The sequence below is a fragment of the Cygnus atratus genome, unplaced genomic scaffold, assembly GCF_013377495.2.
Source record: "Cygnus atratus isolate AKBS03 ecotype Queensland, Australia unplaced genomic scaffold, CAtr_DNAZoo_HiC_assembly HiC_scaffold_230, whole genome shotgun sequence".
Lineage (NCBI taxonomy): Eukaryota > Metazoa > Chordata > Aves > Anseriformes > Anatidae > Cygnus > Cygnus atratus.
Window position 1 is genome coordinate 1 of NW_026109823.1, and position 21,551 is coordinate 21,551.

Sequence of the window (21,551 nt, forward strand, 5' to 3'; positions counted from 1 at the left end):
AGAGAAAAAGGATCTGGGGCTGTTGGTCAGTGCTCACCTGAACATGAGCCGGCAGTGTGCCTAGGTGGCCAGAAAGACCACCAGTGTGCCTGGCTTGTATCAGGAATAGCATAGCCAGCAGGACCAGGGGGGTGGTTGTTCCTTGTATTCAGCTCTGGTGAGGCCGCACCTCGAGTGCTGTGCTCAGCTTTGGGCCCCTCACTACAAGAAGGACGTGGAGGCCCTGGAGCGTGTCCAGAGAATGGCTAAGAAGCTGGTGAAAGGCCTGGGACACAAGTCCTGTGAGGAGCGGCTGAGGGAACTGGGGTTGTTTAGTCTGGAGAAGAGAAGGCTCAGGGGAGACCTTATTGCTCTCTACGACTACCTGAAAGGAAGGTTTGGGGAGCTGGGGGTTGGCCTCTTCTCACAGGAAACTAGTGATAGGACTAGAGGGAATGGCCTCAAGTTGCGCCAGGGGAGGTTCAGGTTGGAAATGAGGAGACATTTCTTCTCAGAAAGAGCAGTCAGGCATTGGAACGGGTTGCCTAGGGAGGTGGTGGCATCACCATCCCTCTGGGGGTTTTTAAGGAAGGGTTGGACATGGTGCTTAGGGACGTGATTTAGTGGGTGATATTGGTAATAGGGGGGTGGTTGGAGCAGGTCATCTTGGAGGTGTTTTCCAACCTTAATGATTCCATGATTGTATCCAACCAACAGCCATTTTGGGGCTTTCCTCTTGATGGGGGCTTCCACTTTGCCCCCAAGAGGGGTTTTGAGGAGAACCATGCCACGGCTGCCCAGCTTGGATGTGGCTCCGGCCACGGCTCCTTCTCACTGAGAAATCCAGGGCACAGTCCCAAACATGGGGGGCTCAGGCCCACCGCTCTGCTGGTCAGACAGTTCCCCCTGTGTGGACTGCAGCGGCAGCAGCAGGCTTCGAAGAGCGCCTGCCCGCGTCCTCCCCAGCCTCGCCGCGGCCTTTGTCGCCTGCCGGTCTCCCGGCGACAGGCCCTGTGACCTCACACAGGGCCGGGCATCAGAGCAGGCTGCGGCTGGGCACCACTGCTAGTGCTGGTGGTCACTGCCGCTAGTGCTGGTGGTCACTGCCGGAGCTCTGCTCAGCGTGACAGCCATCTCCAGCGTAGTTTTGTGTTCATCAGGAGAGAGCAGCATGAAGTTCAACCTGGCTCTCCTCCTGGCCATGGCTCTGGCCGTGGCTGTGTTCCGCGCATGTGGCCTTGGCCTCTGCGGACACCGCTCCTGGGAAAGGGTCAGGGTCAGCAGGAGCCTTGGCACCAAGCACCAGGTCTCCAACTGGCCCTGCAGCCTCGGCCTTTCCAGCTGCCCCAGCTGGATCCGGCTCAGGCTGAACACCATGGTCCCTTCACGGGACCCAAAGCAACGTCCCGTCGGCACCAAGCGCCAGCCCTCCGAGCTGCCCTACCCCCTGGGCCACTTCTGGGAATACCTTGCCCAGGGCAGGAGAGTCTGGCTGCTGTGCAATAACTGGGACGCCATCTGCCTCCTCGGCGTGGGGCTGCTTGCCCTCAGCCTCTGGAGAAGTGTGAAGAGATACAGGAGACAGGTGAGTGGTGGAGACGCAGTGTGCAGGAAAGGGCCAGCCTGTGGCGAGCGGACCACAAGGACCTTGGCCACGAAGGCTTCCCAGGAAAGAACAAAACCCAGCAGGCATAAAGAAGCCTTAGCAGGCCCCGAGAGGCCCTCTGCCTCTTCCCCAGCCGCACAGCTGACAGCCACTGGGAGCCCCAAGCATGGACCGGGGCCTGCCGGTGCTGTTGTGAGGCCCCATGACTGCCCGGAGCAGTCCTATGAGGCTGGACGCTCCAGAGGAAGCCGAGCCCAGCAGGACAATTCTCCACCCCGCGAGCCCTCAGCCATGCCCTTCACTGTGCTGCTTCTCTTTTTGCTTCCAGGGAACGGTCCGGTGGGCCTCAGCTTCCGTGGGGACAGACCACCGGGGAAAGGACGCTCTGGATGATTGTGCCTTGCTCTGCCGGATGGAGGCCAATGCTGCTGTCGTGGTGAGGTGCCTGAAGCGCCTCTACCAGCTCCGCCTGCAAGAGCTTGGGCTCCCACTGCCGAGGAAGAAGGCACAAAACAAGCACAAGAAAAGAACAGTCCCCTTGCATACCCTCCGCAAATTCATCTAGAGCGTGCACGCCGTGTACCGGTGACAGGAAAGGCAGTGCGGCGAGTGAGTGCCGCTGTCCATGGGTTTGGGGAGGCTGATGCTCCAGGAGAAGGGGGGAGAGGCGCTAGGAACCCATGGCTGTGGGTTGCCCCGTAGGAGCCCATGACCCAGGAGAAGGGGCCCATGTTCCTGTAAGATGGCAGTGGCCAGGGAATGCCCATGACCAGTTGGGTTAGCCCTTGGACTTAGGACCTCCAAGGCCCATGCGAGGGTAGGCATCGCACCGGGAAAAGGGGCAGGTGGAAGGAAGTGCCTGGCTAATAATTCTGGCACAGCATTTTCACCCATCTGACAGTCAATTCTCTTCAGACTGACAGCGAGCCGGTGAGGCAGGACACACCTCAGCCCTCCGAAGGCTCCTGCCGTGAAGGCACCTCCCCTGACAACTGGATGCCAACATCGCCCTGAACACCTCCTCCCTGCACGGGCACCACCGACAATGCCAGCTGTCCCCTGGTGGGCTGCCCGTGCCCTGCCAGCGCAACAGCCAGCGAGGACTCGGCATTCATCTCGTGAGGACCTCCGAGGAGAAGTCCCCTTTTCCATCCTCCCAGAGGCACCGCTGGGACTGCTGGCATCCCAAAGGACATGGCTCTGCTTTGTTGCTCCACAGAGGACAGCAGGAGCATGCGTGTGCAGCAGAGCTGGCTGGGGGACTCCTGAAAATTTCTGTTGGTAGCAGACCGCTTCTCCCAGCTGAATAAAGATCATCCGTACAGGAACTTGTGTCCTTTTGGTACCAAGGGGCTTGGGGCAGCAGCCACACGGGAGGCAGTGGGGCAGGTGAGGGCTGCTGCGTGTGGGTTTTAGAGAACACACCTGCAGAGGAATGGGGGAGCTGGGCTGGGAGAGAAGAGCTGCGAGGTGCCGCCCAGGCGCCCATGCCCCAGGAGGAGAGACCACATCCTGGCAGGGTGCCCGTGTCCCACTGAGGTTTCCTTGGGGGTGCCCATGGCCCTGGGAGGTGGCAGTGGCTGGTGAGTGCCCAGGACCCTGTGAGTCATGTCCCTGGGGGACTAATTCCAGACTAGCTCCACTCCTACTTCACAACACTTTACATTTGAAGGCTCTGCATCGGGACCTGGAAAGTTTGGTCAATGGCAGAGGCCAAGGGGATGAGGTTCAACATGGCCAAGGGCCGGGTCCTGCGCTTCAGCCACAACAACCCCATGCAGCGCTACAGGCTTGGGACAGAGTGACTCGAAAACTGTGCAGAGGAAAAGGATCGGGGGGGCTGGGGGGGTCAATGCTCACCTGAACATGAGCCGGCAGTGTGCCTAGGTGGCCAGAAAGACCACCAGTGTGCCTGGCTTGTATCAGGAATAGCATAGCCAGCAGGACCAGGGGGGTGGTTGTTCCTTGTATTCAGCTCTGGTGAGGCCGCACCTCGAGTGCTGTGCTCAGCTTTGGGCCCCTCACTACAAGAAGGACGTGGAGGCCCTGGAGCGTGTCCAGAGAATGGCTAAGAAGCTGGTGAAAGGCCTGGGACACAAGTCCTGTGAGGAGCGGCTGAGGGAACTGGGGTTGTTTAGTCTGGAGAAGAGAAGGCTCAGGGGAGACCTTATTGCTCTCTACGACTACCTGAAAGGAAGGTTTGGGGAGCTGGGGGTTGGCCTCTTCTCACAGGAAACTAGTGATAGGACTAGAGGGAATGGCCTCAAGTTGCGCCAGGGGAGGTTCAGGTTGGAAATGAGGAGACATTTCTTCTCAGAAAGAGCAGTCAGGCATTGGAACGGGTTGCCTAGGGAGGTGGTGGCGTCACCGTCCCTCTGGGGGTTTTTAAGGAAGGGTTGGACATGGTGCTTAGGGACGTGATTTAGTGGGTGATATTGGTAATAGGGGGGTGGTTGGAGCAGATCATCTTGGAGGTGTTTTCCAACCTTAATGATTCCATGATGGTATCCAACCAACAGCCATTTTGGGGCTTTCCTCTTGATGGGGGCTTCCACTTTGCCCCCAAGAGGGGTTTTGAGGAGAACCATGCCACGGCTGCCCAGCTTGGATGTGGCTCCGGCCACGGCTCCTTCTCACTGAGAAATCCAGGGCACAGTCCCAAACATGGGGGGCTCAGGCCCACCGCTCTGCTGGTCAGACAGTTCCCCCTGTGTGGACTGCAGCGGCAGCAGCAGGCTTCGAAGAGCGCCTGCCCGCGTCCTCCCCAGCCTCGCCGCGGCCTTTGTCACCTGCCGGTCTCCCGGCGACAGGTCCTGTGACCTCACACAGGGCCGGGCATCAGAGCAGGCTGCGGCTGGGCACCACTGCTAGTGCTGGTGGTCACTGCCGCTAGTGCTGGTGGTCACTGCCGGAGCTCTGCTCAGCGTGACAGCCATCTCCAGCGTAGTTTTGTGTTCATCAGGAGAGAGCAGCATGAAGTTCAACCTGGCTCTCCTCCTGGCCATGGCTCTGGCCGTGGCTGTGTTCCGCGCATGTGGCCTTGGCCTCTGCGGACACCGCTCCTGGGAAAGGGTCAGGGTCAGCAGGAGCCTTGGCACCAAGCACCAGGTCTCCAACTGGCCCTGCAGCCTCGGCCTTTCCAGCTGCCCCAGCTGGATCCGGCTCAGGCTGAACACCATGGTCCCTTCACGGGACCCAAAGCAACGTCCCGTCGGCACCGAGCGCCAGCCCTCCGAGCTGCCCTACCCCCTGGGCCACTTCTGGGAATACCTTGCCCAGGGCAGGAGAGTCTGGCTGCTGTGCAATAACTGGGACGCCATCTGCCTCCTCGGCGTGGGGCTGCTTGCCCTCAGCCTCTGGAGAAGTGTGAAGAGATACAGGAGACAGGTGAGTGGTGGAGACGCAGTGTGCAGGAAAGGGCCAGCCTGTGGCGAGCGGACCACAAGGACCTTGGCCACGAAGGCTTCCCAGGAAAGAACAAAACCCAGCAGGCATAAAGAAGCCTTAGCAGGCCCCGAGAGGCCCTCTGCCTCTTCCCCAGCCGCACAGCTGACAGCCACTGGGAGCCCCAAGCATGGACCGGGGCCTGCCGGTGCTGTTGTGAGGCCCCATGACTGCCCGGAGCAGTCCTATGAGGCTGGACGCTCCAGAGGAAGCCGAGCCCAGCAGGACAATTCTCCACCCCGCGAGCCCTCAGCCATGCCCTTCACTGTGCTGCTTCTCTTTTTGCTTCCAGGGAACGGTCCGGTGGGCCTCAGCTTCCGTGGGGACAGACCACCGGGGAAAGGACGCTCTGGATGATTGTGCCTTGCTCTGCCGGATGGAGGCCAATGCTGCTGTCGTGGTGAGGTGCCTGAAGCGCCTCTACCAGCTCCGCCTGCAAGAGCTTGGGCTCCCACTGCCGAGGAAGAAGGCACAAAACAAGCACAAGAAAAGAACAGTCCCCTTGCATACCCTCCGCAAATTCATCTAGAGCGTGCACGCCGTGTACCGGTGACAGGAAAGGCAGTGCGGCGAGTGAGTGCCGCTGTCCATGGGTTTGGGGAGGCTGATGCTCCAGGAGAAGGGGGGAGAGGCGCTAGGAACCCATGGCTGTGGGTTGCCCCGTAGGAGCCCATGACCCAGGAGAAGGGGCCCATGTTCCTGTAAGATGGCAGTGGCCAGGGAATGCCCATGACCAGTTGGGTTAGCCCTTGGACTTAGGACCTCCAAGGCCCATGCGAGGGTAGGCATCGCACCGGGAAAAGGGGCAGGTGGAAGGAAGTGCCTGGCTAATAATTCTGGCACAGCATTTTCACCCATCTGACAGTCAATTCTCTTCAGATTGACAGCGAGCCGGTGAGGCAGGACACACCTCAGCCCTCCGAAGGCTCCTGCCGTGAAGGCACCTCCCCTGACAACTGGATGCCAACATCGCCCTGAACACCTCCTCCCTGCACGGGCACCACCGACAATGCCAGCTGTCCCCTGGTGGGCTGCCCGTGCCCTGCCAGCGCAACAGCCAGCGAGGACTCGGCATTCATCTCGTGAGGACCTCCGAGGAGAAGTCCCCTTTTCCATCCTCCCAGAGGCACCGCTGGGACTGCTGGCATCCCAAAGGACATGGCTCTGCTTTGTTGCTCCACAGAGGACAGCAGGAGCATGCGTGTGCAGCAGAGCTGGCTGGGGGACTCCTGAAAATTTCTGTTGGTAGCAGACCGCTTCTCCCAGCTGAATAAAGATCATCCGTACAGGAACTTGTGTCCTTTTGGTACCAAGGGGCTTGGGGCAGCAGCCACACGGGAGGCAGTGGGGCAGGTGAGGGCTGCTGCGTGTGGGTTTTAGAGAACACACCTGCAGAGGAATGGGGGAGCTGGGCTGGGAGAGAAGAGCTGCGAGGTGCCGCCCAGGCGCCCATGCCCCAGGAGGAGAGACCACATCCTGGCAGGGTGCCCGTGTCCCACTGAGGTTTCCTTGGGGGTGCCCATGGCCCTGGGAGGTGGCAGTGGCTGGTGAGTGCCCAGGACCCTGTGAGTCATGTCCCTGGGGGACTAATTCCAGACTAGCTCCACTCCTACTTCACAACACTTTACATTTGAAGGCTCTGCATCGGGACCTGGAAAGTTTGGTCAATGGCAGAGGCCAAGGGGATGAGGTTCAACATGGCCAAGGGCCGGGTCCTGCGCTTCAGCCACAACAACCCCATGCAGCGCTACAGGCTTGGGACAGAGTGACTCGAAAGCTGTGCAGAGGAAAAGGATCGGGGGGGCTGGGGGGGTCAATGCTCACCTGAACATGAGCCGGCAGTGTGCCTAGGTGGCCAGAAAGACCACCAGTGTGCCTGGCTTGTATCAGGAATAGCATAGCCAGCAGGACCAGGGGGGTGGTTGTTCCTTGTATTCAGCTCTGGTGAGGCCGCACCTCGAGTGCTGTGCTCAGCTTTGGGCCCCTCACTACAAGAAGGACGTGGAGGCCCTGGAGCGTGTCCAGAGAATGGCTAAGAAGCTGGTGAAAGGCCTGGGACACAAGTCCTGTGAGGAGCGGCTGAGGGAACTGGGGTTGTTTAGTCTGGAGAAGAGAAGGCTCAGGGGAGACCTTATTGCTCTCTACGACTACCTGAAAGGAAGGTTTGGGGAGCTGGGGGTTGGCCTCTTCTCACAGGAAACTAGTGATAGGACTAGAGGGAATGGCCTCAAGTTGCGCCAGGGGAGGTTCAGGTTGGAAATGAGGAGACATTTCTTCTCAGAAAGAGCAGTCAGGCATTGGAACGGGTTGCCTAGGGAGGTGGTGGCGTCACCGTCCCTCTGGGGGTTTTTAAGGAAGGGTTGGACATGGTGCTTAGGGACGTGATTTAGTGGGTGATATTGGTAATAGGGGGGTGGTTGGAGCAGATCATCTTGGAGGTGTTTTCCAACCTTAATGATTCCATGATGGTATCCAACCAACAGCCATTTTGGGGCTTTCCTCTTGATGGGGGCTTCCACTTTGCCCCCAAGAGGGGTTTTGAGGAGAACCATGCCACGGCTGCCCAGCTTGGATGTGGCTCCGGCCACGGCTCCTTCTCACTGAGAAATCCAGGGCACAGTCCCAAACATGGGGGGCTCAGGCCCACCGCTCTGCTGGTCAGACAGTTCCCCCTGTGTGGACTGCAGCGGCAGCAGCAGGCTTCGAAGAGCGCCTGCCCGCGTCCTCCCCAGCCTCGCCGCGGCCTTTGTCGCCTGCCGGTCTCCCGGCGACAGGCCCTGTGACCTCACACAGGGCCGGGCATCAGAGCAGGCTGCGGCTGGGCACCACTGCTAGTGCTGGTGGTCACTGCCGCTAGTGCTGGTGGTCACTGCCGGAGCTCTGCTCAGCGTGACAGCCATCTCCAGCGTAGTTTTGTGTTCATCAGGAGAGAGCAGCATGAAGTTCAACCTGGCTCTCCTCCTGGCCATGGCTCTGGCCGTGGCTGTGTTCCGCGCATGTGGCCTTGGCCTCTGCGGACACCGCTCCTGGGAAAGGGTCAGGGTCAGCAGGAGCCTTGGCACCAAGCACCAGGTCTCCAACTGGCCCTGCAGCCTCGGCCTTTCCAGCTGCCCCAGCTGGATCCGGCTCAGGCTGAACACCATGGTCCCTTCACGGGACCCAAAGCAACGTCCCGTCGGCACCGAGCGCCAGCCCTCCGAGCTGCCCTACCCCCTGGGCCACTTCTGGGAATACCTTGCCCAGGGCAGGAGAGTCTGGCTGCTGTGCAATAACTGGGACGCCATCTGCCTCCTCGGCGTGGGGCTGCTTGCCCTCAGCCTCTGGAGAAGTGTGAAGAGATACAGGAGACAGGTGAGTGGTGGAGACGCAGTGTGCAGGAAAGGGCCAGCCTGTGGCGAGCGGACCACAAGGACCTTGGCCACGAAGGCTTCCCAGGAAAGAACAAAACCCAGCAGGCATAAAGAAGCCTTAGCAGGCCCCGAGAGGCCCTCTGCCTCTTCCCCAGCCGCACAGCTGACAGCCACTGGGAGCCCCAAGCATGGACCGGGGCCTGCCGGTGCTGTTGTGAGGCCCCATGACTGCCCGGAGCAGTCCTATGAGGCTGGACGCTCCAGAGGAAGCCGAGCCCAGCAGGACAATTCTCCACCCCGCGAGCCCTCAGCCATGCCCTTCACTGTGCTGCTTCTCTTTTTGCTTCCAGGGAACGGTCCGGTGGGCCTCAGCTTCCGTGGGGACAGACCACCGGGGAAAGGACGCTCTGGATGATTGTGCCTTGCTCTGCCGGATGGAGGCCAATGCTGCTGTCGTGGTGAGGTGCCTGAAGCGCCTCTACCAGCTCCGCCTGCAAGAGCTTGGGCTCCCACTGCCGAGGAAGAAGGCACAAAACAAGCACAAGAAAAGAACAGTCCCCTTGCATACCCTCCGCAAATTCATCTAGAGCGTGCACGCCGTGTACCGGTGACAGGAAAGGCAGTGCGGCGAGTGAGTGCCGCTGTCCATGGGTTTGGGAGGCTGATGCTCCAGGAGAAGGGGGGAGAGGCGCTAGGAACCCATGGCTGTGGGTTGCCCCGTAGGAGCCCATGACCCAGGAGAAGGGGCCCATGTTCCTGTAAGATGGCAGTGGCCAGGGAATGCCCATGACCAGTTGGGTTAGCCCTTGGACTTAGGACCTCCAAGGCCCATGCGAGGGTAGGCATCGCACCGGGAAAAGGGGCAGGTGGAAGGAAGTGCCTGGCTAATAATTCTGGCACAGCATTTTCACCCATCTGACAGTCAATTCTCTTCAGATTGACAGCGAGCCGGTGAGGCAGGACACACCTCAGCCCGCCGAAGGCTCCTGCCGTGAAGGCACCTCCCCTGACAACTGGATGCCAACATCGCCCTGAACACCTCCTCCCTGCACGGGCACCACCGACAATGCCAGCTGTCCCCTGGTGGGCTGCCCGTGCCCTGCCAGCGCAACAGCCAGCGAGGACTCGGCATTCATCTCGTGAGGACCTCCGAGGAGAAGTCCCCTTTTCCATCCTCCCAGAGGCACCGCTGGGACTGCTGGCATCCCAAAGGACATGGCTCTGCTTTGTTGCTCCACAGAGGACAGCAGGAGCATGCGTGTGCAGCAGAGCTGGCTGGGGGACTCCTGAAAATTTCTGTTGGTAGCAGACCGCTTCTCCCAGCTGAATAAAGATCATCCGTACAGGAACTTGTGTCCTTTTGGTACCAAGGGGCTTGGGGCAGCAGCCACACGGGAGGCAGTGGGGCAGGTGAGGGCTGCTGCGTGTGGGTTTTAGAGAACACACCTGCAGAGGAATGGGGGAGCTGGGCTGGGAGAGAAGAGCTGCGAGGTGCCGCCCAGGCGCCCATGCCCCAGGAGGAGAGACCACATCCTGGCAGGGTGCCCGTGTCCCACTGAGGTTTCCTTGGGGGTGCCCATGGCCCTGGGAGGTGGCAGTGGCTGGTGAGTGCCCAGGACCCTGTGAGTCATGTCCCTGGGGGACTAATTCCAGACTAGCTCCACTCCTACTTCACAACACTTCACATTTGAAGGCTCTGCATCGGGACCTGGAAAGTTTGGTCAATGGCAGAGGCCAAGGGGATGAGGTTCAACATGGCCAAGGGCCGGGTCCTGCGCTTCAGCCACAACAACCCCATGCAGCGCTACAGGCTTGGGACAGAGTGACTCGAAAGCTGTGCAGAGGAAAAGGATCGGGGGGCTGGGGGGGGTCAATGCTCACCTGAACAGTGAGCCGGCAGTGTGCCTAGGTGGCCAGAAAGACCACCAGTGTGCCTGGCTTGTATCAGGAATAGCATAGCCAGCAGGACCAGGGGGGTGGTTGTTCCTTGTATTCAGCTCTGGTGAGGCCGCACCTCGAGTGCTGTGCTCAGCTTTGGGCCCCTCACTACAAGAAGGACGTGGAGGCCCTGGAGCGTGTCCAGAGAATGGCTAAGAAGCTGGTGAAAGGCCTGGGACACAAGTCCTGTGAGGAGCGGCTGAGGGAACTGGGGTTGTTTAGTCTGGAGAAGAGAAGGCTCAGGGGAGACCTTATTGCTCTCTACGACTACCTGAAAGGAAGGTTTGGGGAGCTGGGGGTTGGCCTCTTCTCACAGGAAACTAGTGATAGGACTAGAGGGAATGGCCTCAAGTTGCGCCAGGGGAGGTTCAGGTTGGAAATGAGGAGACATTTCTTCTCAGAAAGAGCAGTCAGGCATTGGAACGGGTTGCCTAGGGGAGGTGGTGGCGTCACCGTCCCTCTGGGGGTTTTTAAGGAAGGGTTGGACATGGTGCTTAGGGACGTGATTTAGTGGGTGATATTGGTAATAGGGGGGTGGTTGGAGCAGATCATCTTGGAGGTGTTTTCCAACCTTAATGATTCCATGATTGTATCCAACCAACAGCCATTTTGGGGCTTTCCTCTTGATGGGGGCTTCCACTTTTGCCCCCAAGAGGGGTTTTGAGGAGAAACCATGCCACGGCTGCCCAGCTTGGATGTGGCTCCGGCCACGGCTCCCTTCTCACTGAGAAATCCAGGGCACAGTCCCAAACATGGGGGGCTCAGGCCCACCGCTCTGCTGGTCAGACAGTTCCCCCTGTGTGGACTGCAGCGGCAGCAGCAGGCTTCGAAGAGCGCCTGCCCGCGTCCTCCCCAGCCTCGCCGCGGCCTTTGTCGCCTGCCGGTCTCCCGGCGACAGGCCCTGTGACCTCACACAGGGCCGGGCATCAGAGCAGGCTGCGGCTGGGCACCACTGCTAGTGCTGGTGGTCACTGCCGCTAGTGCTGGTGGTCACTGCCGGAGCTCTGCTCAGCGTGACAGCCATCTCCAGCGTAGTTTTGTGTTCATCAGGAGAGAGCAGCATGAAGTTCAACCTGGCTCTCCTCCTGGCCATGGCTCTGGCCGTGGCTGTGTTCCGCGCATGTGGCCTTGGCCTCTGCGGACACCGCTCCTGGGAAAGGGTCAGGGTCAGCAGGAGCCTTGGCACCAAGCACCAGGTCTCCAACTGGCCCTGCAGCCTCGGCCTTTCCCAGCTGCCCCAGCTGGATCCGGCTCAGGCTGAAACACCATGGTCCCTTCACGGGACCCAAAGCAACGTCCCGTCGGCACCAAGCGCCAGCCCTCCGAGCTGCCCTACCCCCTGGGCCACTTCTGGGAATACCTTGCCCAGGGCAGGAGAGTCTGGCTGCTGTGCAATAACTGGGACGCCATCTGCCTCCTCGGCGTGGGGCTGCTTGCCCTCAGCCTCTGGAGAAGTGTGAAGAGATACAGGAGACAGGTGAGTGGTGGAGACGCAGTGTGCAGGAAAGGGCCAGCCTGTGGCGAGCGGACCACAAGGACCTTGGGCCACGAAGGCTTCCCAGGAAAGAACAAAACCCAGCAGGCATAAAGAAGCCTTAGCAGGCCCCGAGAGGCCCTCTGCCTCTTCCCCAGCCGCACAGCTGACAGCCACTGGGAGCCCCAAGCATGGACCGGGGCCTGCCGGTGCTGTTGTGAGGCCCCATGACTGCCCGGAGCAGTCCTATGAGGCTGGGACGCTCCAGAGGAAGCCGAGCCCAGCAGGACAATTCTCCACCCCCGCGAGCCCTCAGCCATGCCCTTCACTGTGCTGCTTCTCTTTTTGCTTCCAGGGAACGGTCCGGTGGGCCTCAGCTTCCGTGGGGACAGACCACCGGGGAAAGGACGCTCTGGATGATTGTGCCTTGCTCTGCCGGATGGAGGCCAATGCTGCTGTCGTGGTGAGGTGCCTGAAGCGCCTCTACCAGCTCCGCCTGCAAGAGCTTGGGCTCCACTGCCGAGGAAGAAGGCACAAAACAAGCACAAGAAAGAACAGTCCCCTTGCATACCCTCCGCAAATTCATCTAGAGCGTGCAGCAGCCGTGTACCGGTGACAGGAAAGGCAGTGCGGCGAGTGAGTGCCGCTGTCCATGGGTTTGGGGAGGCTGATGCTCCAGGAGAAGGGGGGAGAGGCGCTAGGAACCCATGGCTGTGGGTTGCCCCGTAGGAGCCCATGACCCAGGAGAAGGGGGCCCATGTTCCTGTAGATGGCAGTGGCCAGGGAATGCCCATGACCAGTTGGGTTAGCCCTTGGACTTAGGACCTCCAAGGCCCATGCGAGGGTAGGCATCGCCACCGGGAAAAGGGGCAGGTGGAAGGAAGTGCCTGGCTAATAATTCTGGCACAGCATTTTCACCCATCTGACAGTCAATTCTCTTCAGATTGACAGCGAGCCGGGTGAGGCAGGACACACCTCAGCCCGCCGAAGGCTCCTGCCGTGAAGGCACCTCCCCCTGACAACTGGATGCCAACATCGCCCTGAACACCTCCTCCCTGCACGGGCACCACCGACAATGCCAGCTGTCCCCTGGTGGGCTGCCCGTGCCCTGCCAGCGCAACAGCCAGCGAGGACTCGGCATTCATCTCGTGAGGACCTCCGAGGAGAAGTCCCCTTTCCATCCTCCCAGAGGCACCAGCTGGGAACTGCTGGCATCCCAAAGGACATGGCTCTGCTTTGTTGCTCCACAGAGGACAGCAGGAGCATGGCGTGTGCAGCAGAGCTGGCTGGGGGACTCCTGAAATTTCTGTTGGGTAGCAGACCGCTTCTCCCAGCTGAATAAAGATCATCCGTACAGGAACTTGTGTCCTTTTGGTACCAAGGGGCTTGGGGCAGCAGCCACAACGGGAGGCAGTGGGGCAGGTGAGGGCTGCTGCGTGTGGGTTTTAGAGAACACACCTGCAGAGGAATGGGGGAGCTGGGCTGGGAGAGAAGAGCTGCGAGGTGCCGCCCAGGCGCCCATGCCCCAGGAGGAGAGACCACATCCTGCAGGGTGCCCGTGTCCCACTGAGGTTTCCTTGGGGGTGCCCATGGCCCTGGGAGGTGGCAGTGGCTGGTGAGTGCCCAGGACCCTGTGAGTCATGTCCCTGGGGGACTAATTCCAGACTAGCTCCACTCCTACTTCACAACACTTTACATTTGAAGGCTCTGCATCGGGACCTGGAAAGTTTGGTCAATGGCAGAGGCCAAGGGATGAGGTTCAACATGGCCAAGGGCCGGGTCCTGCGCTTCAGCCACAACAACCCCATGCAGCGCTACAGGCTTGGGACAGAGTGACTCGAAAACTGTGCAGAGGAAAAGGATCGGGGGGGCTTGGGGGGTCAATGCTCACCTGAACATGAGCCGGCAGTGTGCCTAGGTGGCCAGAAAGACCACCAGTGTGCCTGGCTTGTATCAGGAATAGCATAGCCAGCAGGACCAGGGGGGTGGTTGTTCCTTGTATTCAGCTCTGGTGAGGCCGCACCTCGAGTGCTGTGCTCAGCTTTGGGCCCCTCACTACAAGAAGGACGTGGAGGCCCTGGAGCGTGTCCAGAGAATGGCTAAGAAGCTGGTGAAAGGCCTGGGACACAAGTCCTGTGAGGAGCGGCTGAGGGAACTGGGGTTGTTTAGTCTGGAGAAGAGAAGGCTCAGGGGAGACCTTATTGCTCTCTACGACTACCTGAAAGGGAAGGTGTGGAGGAGCTAGGTTTTCAGCCTCTTCTCACAGGAAACTAGTGATAGGACTAGAGGGAATGGCCTCAAGTTGCGCCAGGGGAGGTTCAGGTTGGAAATGAGGGAGACATTTCTTCTCAGAAAGAGCAGTCAGGCATTGGAACGGGTTGCCTAGGGAGGTGGTGGCGTCACCGTCCCTCTGGGGTTTTTAAGGAAGGGTTGGACATGGTGCTTAGGGACGTGATTTAGTGGGTGATATTGGTAATAGGGGGGTGGTTGGAGCAGATCATCTTGGAGGTGTTTTCCAAACCTTAATGATTCCATGATTGTATCCAACCAACAGCCATTTTGGGGCTTTCCTCTTGATGGGGGCTTCCACTTTGCCCCCAAGAGGGGTTTGAGGAGAGAACCATGCCACGGCTGCCCAGCTTGGATGTGGCTCCGGCCACGGCTCCTTCTCACTGAGAAATCCAGGCACAGTCCCAAACATGGGGGCTCAGGCCCACCGCTCTGCTGGTCAGACAGTTCCCCCTGTGTGGACTGCAGCGGCAGCAGCAGGCTTCGAAGAGCGCCTGCCCGCGTCCTCCCCAGCCTCGCCGCGGCCTTTGTCGCCTGCCGGTCTCCCGGCGACAGGCCCTGTGACCTCACACAGGGCCGGGCATCAGAGCAGGCCTGCGGCTGGGCACCACTGCTAGTGCTGGTGGTCACTGCCGCTAGTGCTGGTGGTCACTGCCGGAGCTCTGCTCAGCGTGACAGCCATCTCCAGCGTAGTTTTGTGTTCATCAGGAGAGAGCAGCATGAAGTTCAACCTGGCTCTCCTCCTGGCCATGGGCTCTGGCCGTGGCTGTGTTCCGCGCATGTGGCCTTGGCCTCTGCGGACACCGCTCCTGGGAAAGGGTCAGGGTCAGCAGGAGCCTTGGCACCAAGCACCAGGTCTCCAACTGGCCCTGCAGCCTCGGCCTTTCCAGCTGCCCCAGCTGGATCCGGCTCAGGCTGAACACCATGGTCCCTTCACGGGACCCAAAGCAACGTCCCGTCGGCACCGAGCGCCAGCCCTCCGAGCTGCCCTACCCCCTGGGCCACTTCTGGGAATACCTTGCCCAGGGCAGGAGAGTCTGGCTGCTGTGCAATAACTGGGACGCCATCTGCCTCCTCGGCGTGGGGCTGCTTGCCCTCAGCCTCTGGAGAAGTGTGAAGAGATACAGGAGACAGGTGAGTGGTGGAGACGCAGTGTGCAGGAAAGGGCCAGCCTGTGGCGAGCGGACCACAAGGACCTTGGCCACGAAGGCTTCCCAGGAAAGAACAAAACCCAGCAGGCATAAAGAAGCCTTAGCAGGCCCCCGAGAGGCCCTCTGCCTCTTCCCCAGCCGCACAGCTGACAGCCACTGGGAGCCCCAAGCATGGACCGGGGCCTGCCGGTGCTGTTGTGAGGCCCCATGACTGCCCGGAGCAGTCCTATGAGGCTGGACGCTCCAGAGGAAGCCGAGCCCAGCAGGACAATTCTCCACCCCGCGAGCCCTCAGCCATGCCCTTCACTGTGCTGCTTCTCTTTTTGCTTCCAGGGAACGGTCCGGTGGGCCTCAGCTTCCGTGGGGACAGACCACCGGGGAAAGGACGCTCTGGATGATTGTGCCTTGCTCTGCCGGATGGAGGCCAATGCTGCTGTCGTGGTGAGGTGCCTGAAGCGCCTCTACCAGCTCCGCCTGCAAGAGCTTGGGCTCCCACTGCCGAGGAAGAAGGCACAAAAACAAGCACAAGAAAAGAACAGTCCCCTTGCATACCCTCCGCAAATTCATCTAGAGCGTGCACGCCGTGTACCGGTGACAGGAAAGGCAGTGCGGCGAGTGAGTGCCGCTGTCCATGGGTTTGGGGAGGCTGATGCTCCAGGAGAAGGGGGGAGAGGCGCTAGGAACCCATGGCTGTGGGTTGCCCCGTAGGAGCCCATGACCCAGGAGAAGGGGCCCATGTTCCTGTAAGATGGCAGTGGCCAGGGAATGCCCATGACCAGTTGGGTTAGCCCTTGGACTTAGGACCTCCAAGGCCCATGCGAGGGTAGGCATCGCACCGGGGAAAAGGGGCAGGGTGGAAGGAAGTGCCTGGCTAATAATTCTGGCACAGCATTTTCACCCATCTGACAGTCAATTCTCTTCAGATTGACAGCTGAGCCGGTGAGGCAGGACACACCTCAGCCCTCCGAAGGCTCCTGCCGTGAAGGCACCTCCCCTGACAACTGGATGCCAACATCGCCCTGAACACCTCCTCCCTGCACGGGCACCACCGACAATGCCAGCTGTCCCCTGGTGGGCTGCCCGTGCCCTGCCAGCGCAACAGCCAGCGAGGACTCGGCATTCATCTCGTGAGGACCTCCGAGGAGAAGTCCCCTTTTCCATCCTCCCAGAGGCACCGCTGGGACTGCTGGCATCCCAAAGGACATGGCTCTGCTTTGTTGCTCCACAGAGGACAGCAGGAGCATGCGTGTGCAGCAGAGCTGGCTGGGGGACTCCTGAAAATTTCTGTTGGGTAGCAGACCGCTTCTCCCAGCTGAATAAAGATCATCCGTACAGGAACTTGTGTCCTTTTGGTACCAAGGGGCTTGGGGCAGCAGCCACACGGGAGGCAGTGGGGCAGGTGAGGGCTGCTGCGTGTGGGTTTTAGAGAACACCACCTGCAGAGGAATGGGGGAGCTGGGCTGGGAGAGAAGAGCTGCGAGGTGCCGCCCAGGCGCCCATGCCCCAGGAGGAGAGACCACATCCTGGCAGGGTGCCCGCGTGTCCCACTGAGGTTTCCTTGGGGGTGCCCATGGCCCTGGGAGGTGGCAGTGGCTGGTGAGATGCCCAGGACCCTGTGAGTCATGTCCCTGGGGGACTAATCCAGACTAACTCCACTCCTACTTCACAACACTTCACATTTGAAGGCTCTGCATCGGGACCTGGAAAGTTTGATCAATGGCAGAGGCCAAGGGGATGAGGTTCAACATGGCCAAGGGCCGGGTCCTGCGCTTCAGCCACAACAACCCCATGCAGCGCTACAGGCTTGGGACAGAGTGACTCGAAAGCTGTGCAGAGGAAAAGGAATCGGGGGGGCTGGGGGGGTCAATGCTCACCTGAACATGAGCCGGCAGTGTGCCTAGGTGGCCAGAAAGACCACCAGTGTGCCTGGCTTGTATCAGGAATAGCATAGCCAGCAGGACCAGGGGGGTGGTTGTTCCTTGTATTCAGCTCTGGTGAGGCCGCACTCGAGTGCTGTGCTCAGCTTTGGGCCCCTCACTACAAGAAGGACGTGGAGGCCCTGAGCGTGTCCAGAGAATGGCTAAGAAGCTGGTGAAAGGCCTGGGACACAAGTCCTGTGAGGAGCGGCTGAGGGAACTGGGGTTGTTTAGTCTGGAGAAGAGAAGGCTCAGGGGAGACCTTATTGCTCTCTACGACTACCTGAAAGGAAGGTTTGGGGAGCTGGGGGTTGGCCTCTTCTCACAGGAAACTAGTGATAGGACTAGAGGGAATGGCCTCAAGTTGCGCCAGGGGAGGTTCAGGTTGGAAATGAGGAGACATTTCTTCTCAGAAAGAGCAGTCAGGCATTGGAACGGGTTGCCTAGGGAGGTGGGTGGCGTCACCGTCCCTCTGGGGGTTTTTAAGGAAAGGTTGGACATGGTGCTTCGTGTGTCATGTCCCTGAAGATAAGAGAAAAATGTTTTTATAAATACATTGACACGAAAGGAGGACTAAGGAGAATCTCCTATCCTTTACTGGATGCGGGGGAAACTTGGTGACGAGAGATGAGGAAAAGGCTGAGGTGCTTAATGCCTTCTTTGCCTCAGTCTTACCAGCAAGACTAGTTTGTTATCTGGATAGCCCAGTACTCTGAGCTGGTGGAAGGGGATGGGGAGCAAGATGTGGCCCTCACGATCCACAAGGAAATGGTTTGGCGACCTGCTACAGGCACTTAGATGTACGCCAGTCGATGGGCCGGGACAGGATCCACCGGGGGTACTGCGAGAACTGGCGGAAGAGCTGCCAAGCCGCTTTCCATCATTTATCAGCAGTCCTGGCTATCGGGGGAGGTCCCAGTCGACTGGCGGCTAGCAATGTGACGCCCATCTACAAGAAGGGCCGGAAGGTTGACCCGGGAAACCTAGGCCTGTTAGTTTGACCTCAGTGCCAGGGAAGCTCATGCAGCAGATTGTCTTGAGTGTCATCACACGGCACTTGCAGGGCCACCAGGTGATCAGGCCAGTCAGCAGTGGTTTTTTTGAAAGGCAGGTCCTGCTTGACTAACCTGATCTCCTTCTATGACAGTGACACGCTTGGTGGACGAGGGACAGGCTGTAGGATGTGGTCTACCTTGACTTCAGTAAGGCTTTTGACACAGTTTCCCACAGCATTCTCCTCAAGAAACTGGCTGCTCTTGGCTTGGACTGGCGTACGCTTCGTTGGTTAGAAACTGGCTGGGTAGCCGGGCCCAAGAGTTGTGGTGAATGGAGTTAAATCCAGTTGGAGGCCGGTCACTAGTGGAGTCCCCCAGGGCTCAGTACTGGGGCCAGTTCTCTTTAATATCTTTATTGATGATCTTGGATGAGGGGATCGAGTGCACCCTCAGTAAGTTTGCAGACGACACCAAGTTAGGTGCGTGTGTCGATCTGCTTGAGGGTAGGAAGGCTCTCAGGAATGATCTGGACAGGCTGGACCGATGGGCTGAGGCACAATGTATGAGGTTCAACAGGGCCAAGTGCCGGGTCCTGCACCTGGGGCACAACAACCCCAAGCAGCGCTACAGGCTGGGAGATGAGTGGTTAGAAAGCTGCCTGGCAGAGAAGACCTGGGAGTATTGGTGGATAGTCGGCTGAATATGAGCCAGCAGTGTGCTCAGGATGGCCGAGAAGGCCAACAGCATCCTGGCTTGCATAAGAAACAGTTGTGGCCAGCAGGTCTAGGAAAGTGATCGTCCCCCGGTACTTGGCTCTGGGAGGCCGCACCTCGAGTACTGTGTTCAGTTTTGGGCCCTCGCTACAAGGACATCGAGGTACTCGAGCGAGTTCCAGAGAAGGGCAACGAAGCTGGTGAGGGGTCTGAGAGCAAGTCTTACGAGGAGCGGCTGAGGGAGCTGGGATTGTTTCAGGCTGGAAAAGAGGAGGCTCAGGGGCGACCTTATCGCACTCTACAGGTACCTTAAAGTAGGCTGTAGCGAGGTGGGGGGTTTGGTCTATTCTCCCACGTGCCTGGTGGCAGGATGAGGGGGAATGGGCCTAAAGTTGCGCACAAGGAGGTTTAGGTTGCATATAGGAAGAACTTTCTTTACTGAAAGGGTTATTAGCATTGGAATAGGCTGCCAGGGAAGTGGTGGAGTCACTATCCCTGGAGGTCTTTAAAAGACGTTTAGACGTAGAGCTTAGGGATATGGTTTAGTGGAGGACTTGTTAGTGTTTAGGTCAGGACTCGGTGATCTTGGAGGTCTCTCCCAGCCTAGATGATTCTGTGATTCTGTAATTCCAGACTAACTCCACTCCTACTTCACAACACTTTACATTTGAAGGCTCTGCATAGGGACCTGGAAAGTTTGGATCAATGGCAGAGGCCAAGGGGATGAGGTTCAACATGGCCAAGGGCCGGGTCCTGCGCTTCAGCCACAACAACCCCATGCAGCGCTACAGGCTTGGGACAGAGTGACTCGAAAACTGTGCAGAGGAAAAGGATCGGGGGGGCTGGGGGGGTCAATGCTCACCTGAACATGAGCCGGCAGTGTGCCTAGGTGGCCAGAAAGACCACCAGTGTGCCTGGCTTGTATCAGGAATAGCATAGCCAGCAGGACCAGGGGGGTGGTTGTTCCTTGTATTCAGCTCTGGTGAGGCCGCACCTCGAGTGCTGTGCTCAGCTTTGGGCCCCTCACTACAAGAAGGACGTGGAGGCCCTGGAGCGTGTCCAGAGAATGGCTAAGAAGCTGGTGAAAGGCCTGGGACACAAGTCCTGTGAGGAGCGGCTGAGGGAACTGGGGTTGTTTAGTCTGGAGAAGAGAAGGCTCAGGGGAGACCTTATTGCTCTCTACGACTACCTGAAAGGAAGGTGTGAGGAGCTAGGTTTCAGCCTCTTCTCACAGGAAACTAGTGATAGGACTAGAGGGAATGGCCTCAAGTTGCGCCAGGGGAGGTTCAGGTTGGAAATGAGGAGACATTTCTTCTCAGAAAGAGCAGTCAGGCATTGGAACGGGTTGCCTAGGGAGGTGGTGGCGTCACCGTCCCTCTGGGGGTTTTTAAGGAAGGGTTGGACATGGTGCTTCGTGTGTCATGTCCCTGAAGATAAGAGAAAATGTTTTTATAAATACATTGACACGAAAAGGAGGACTAAGGAGAATCTCCATCCTTTACTGGATGCGGGGGGAAACTTGGTGACGAGAGATGAGGAAAAGGCTGAGGTGCTTAATGCCTTCTTTGCCTCAGTCTTTACCAGCAAGACTAGTTGTTATCTGGATACCCAGTACTCTGAGCTGGTGGAAGGGGATGGGGAGCAAGATGTGGCCCTCACGATCCACAAGGAAATGGTTGGCGACCTGCTACAGCACTTAGATGTACGCCAGTCGATGGGGCCGGACAGGATCCACCCGGGGGTACTGCGAGAACTGGCGGAAGAGCTGGCCAAGCCGCTTTCCATCATTTATCAGCAGTCCTGGCTATCGGGGGAGGTCCCAGTCGACTGGCGGCTAGCAAATGTGACGCCCATCTACAAGAAGGGCCGGAAGGTTGACCCGGGAAACCATAGGCCTGTTAGTTTGACCTCAGTGCCAGGGAAGCTCATGCAGCAGATTGTCTTGAGTGTCATCACACGGCACTTGCAGGGCCACCAGGTGATCAGGCCCAGTCAGCATGGTTTTTTGAAAGGCAGGTCCTGCTTGACTAACCTGATCTCCTTCTATGACAGTGACACGCTTGGTGGACGAGGGACAGGCTGTGGATGTGGTCTACCTTGACTTCAGTAAGGCTTTTGACACAGTTTCCCACAGCATTCTCCTCAAGAAACTGGCTGCTCTTGGCTTGGACTGGCGTACGCTTCGTTGGGTTAGAAACTGGCTGGGTAGCCGGGCCCAAAGAGTTGTGGTGAATGAGTTAAATCCAGTTGGAGGCCGTCACTAGTGGAGTCCCCCAGGGCTCAGTACTGGGGCCAGTTCTCTTTAATATCTTTATTGATGATCTGGATGAGGGGATCGAGTGCACCCTCAGTAAGTTTGCAGACGACACCAAGTTAGGTGCGTGTGTCGATCTGCTTGAGGGTAGGAAGGCTCTGCAGGATGATCTGGACAGGCTGGACCGATGGGCTGAGGCCAAATGTATGAGGTTCAACAGGGCCAAGTGCCGGGTCCTGCACCTGGGGCACAACAACCCCAAGCAGCGCTACAGGCTGGGAGATGAGTGGTTAGAAAGCTGCCTGGCAGAGAAGGACCTGGGAGTATTGGTGGATAGTCGGCTGAATATGAGCCAGCAGTGTGCTCAGGTGGCCAAGAAGGCCAACAGCATCCTGGCTTGCATAAGAAACAGTGTGGCCAGCAGGTCTAGGAAAGTGATCGT

At 58.9% G+C, this 21,551-nt stretch overlaps 3 protein-coding genes across 3 annotated transcripts; all 3 read left to right on the forward strand.

Moving 5' to 3' along the window:
- The first annotated feature begins 1,027 nt into the window (after positions 1–1,027).
- LOC118244004 (uncharacterized) lies at positions 1,028–3,151 on the forward strand. The gene is made up of 3 exons (XM_035538668.2): positions 1,028–1,564; positions 1,914–2,194; positions 2,501–3,151. Exons 1-2 carry the CDS (start codon positions 1,151–1,153, stop codon positions 2,148–2,150), a joined length of 651 nt encoding a protein of 216 aa, XP_035394561.1. The 5' UTR covers positions 1,028–1,150; the 3' UTR covers positions 2,151–2,194; positions 2,501–3,151.
- Positions 3,152–4,477: 1,326 nt separating this feature from the next.
- On the forward strand, positions 4,478–6,564 carry LOC118244016 (uncharacterized). The gene is made up of 3 exons (XM_035538678.2): positions 4,478–4,972; positions 5,322–5,602; positions 5,909–6,564. Exons 1-2 carry the CDS (start codon positions 4,559–4,561, stop codon positions 5,556–5,558), a joined length of 651 nt encoding a protein of 216 aa, XP_035394571.1. The 5' UTR covers positions 4,478–4,558; the 3' UTR covers positions 5,559–5,602; positions 5,909–6,564.
- Positions 6,565–7,885: 1,321 nt separating this feature from the next.
- On the forward strand, positions 7,886–10,026 carry LOC118244049 (uncharacterized). Its single transcript, XM_035538736.2, has 3 exons — positions 7,886–8,380; positions 8,730–9,010; positions 9,316–10,026. The coding sequence occupies exons 1-2, from the start codon at positions 7,967–7,969 to the stop codon at positions 8,964–8,966; spliced, it is 651 nt and encodes a 216-aa protein (XP_035394629.1). The 5' UTR covers positions 7,886–7,966; the 3' UTR covers positions 8,967–9,010; positions 9,316–10,026.
- The last annotated feature ends 11,525 nt before the right edge of the window (positions 10,027–21,551 follow it).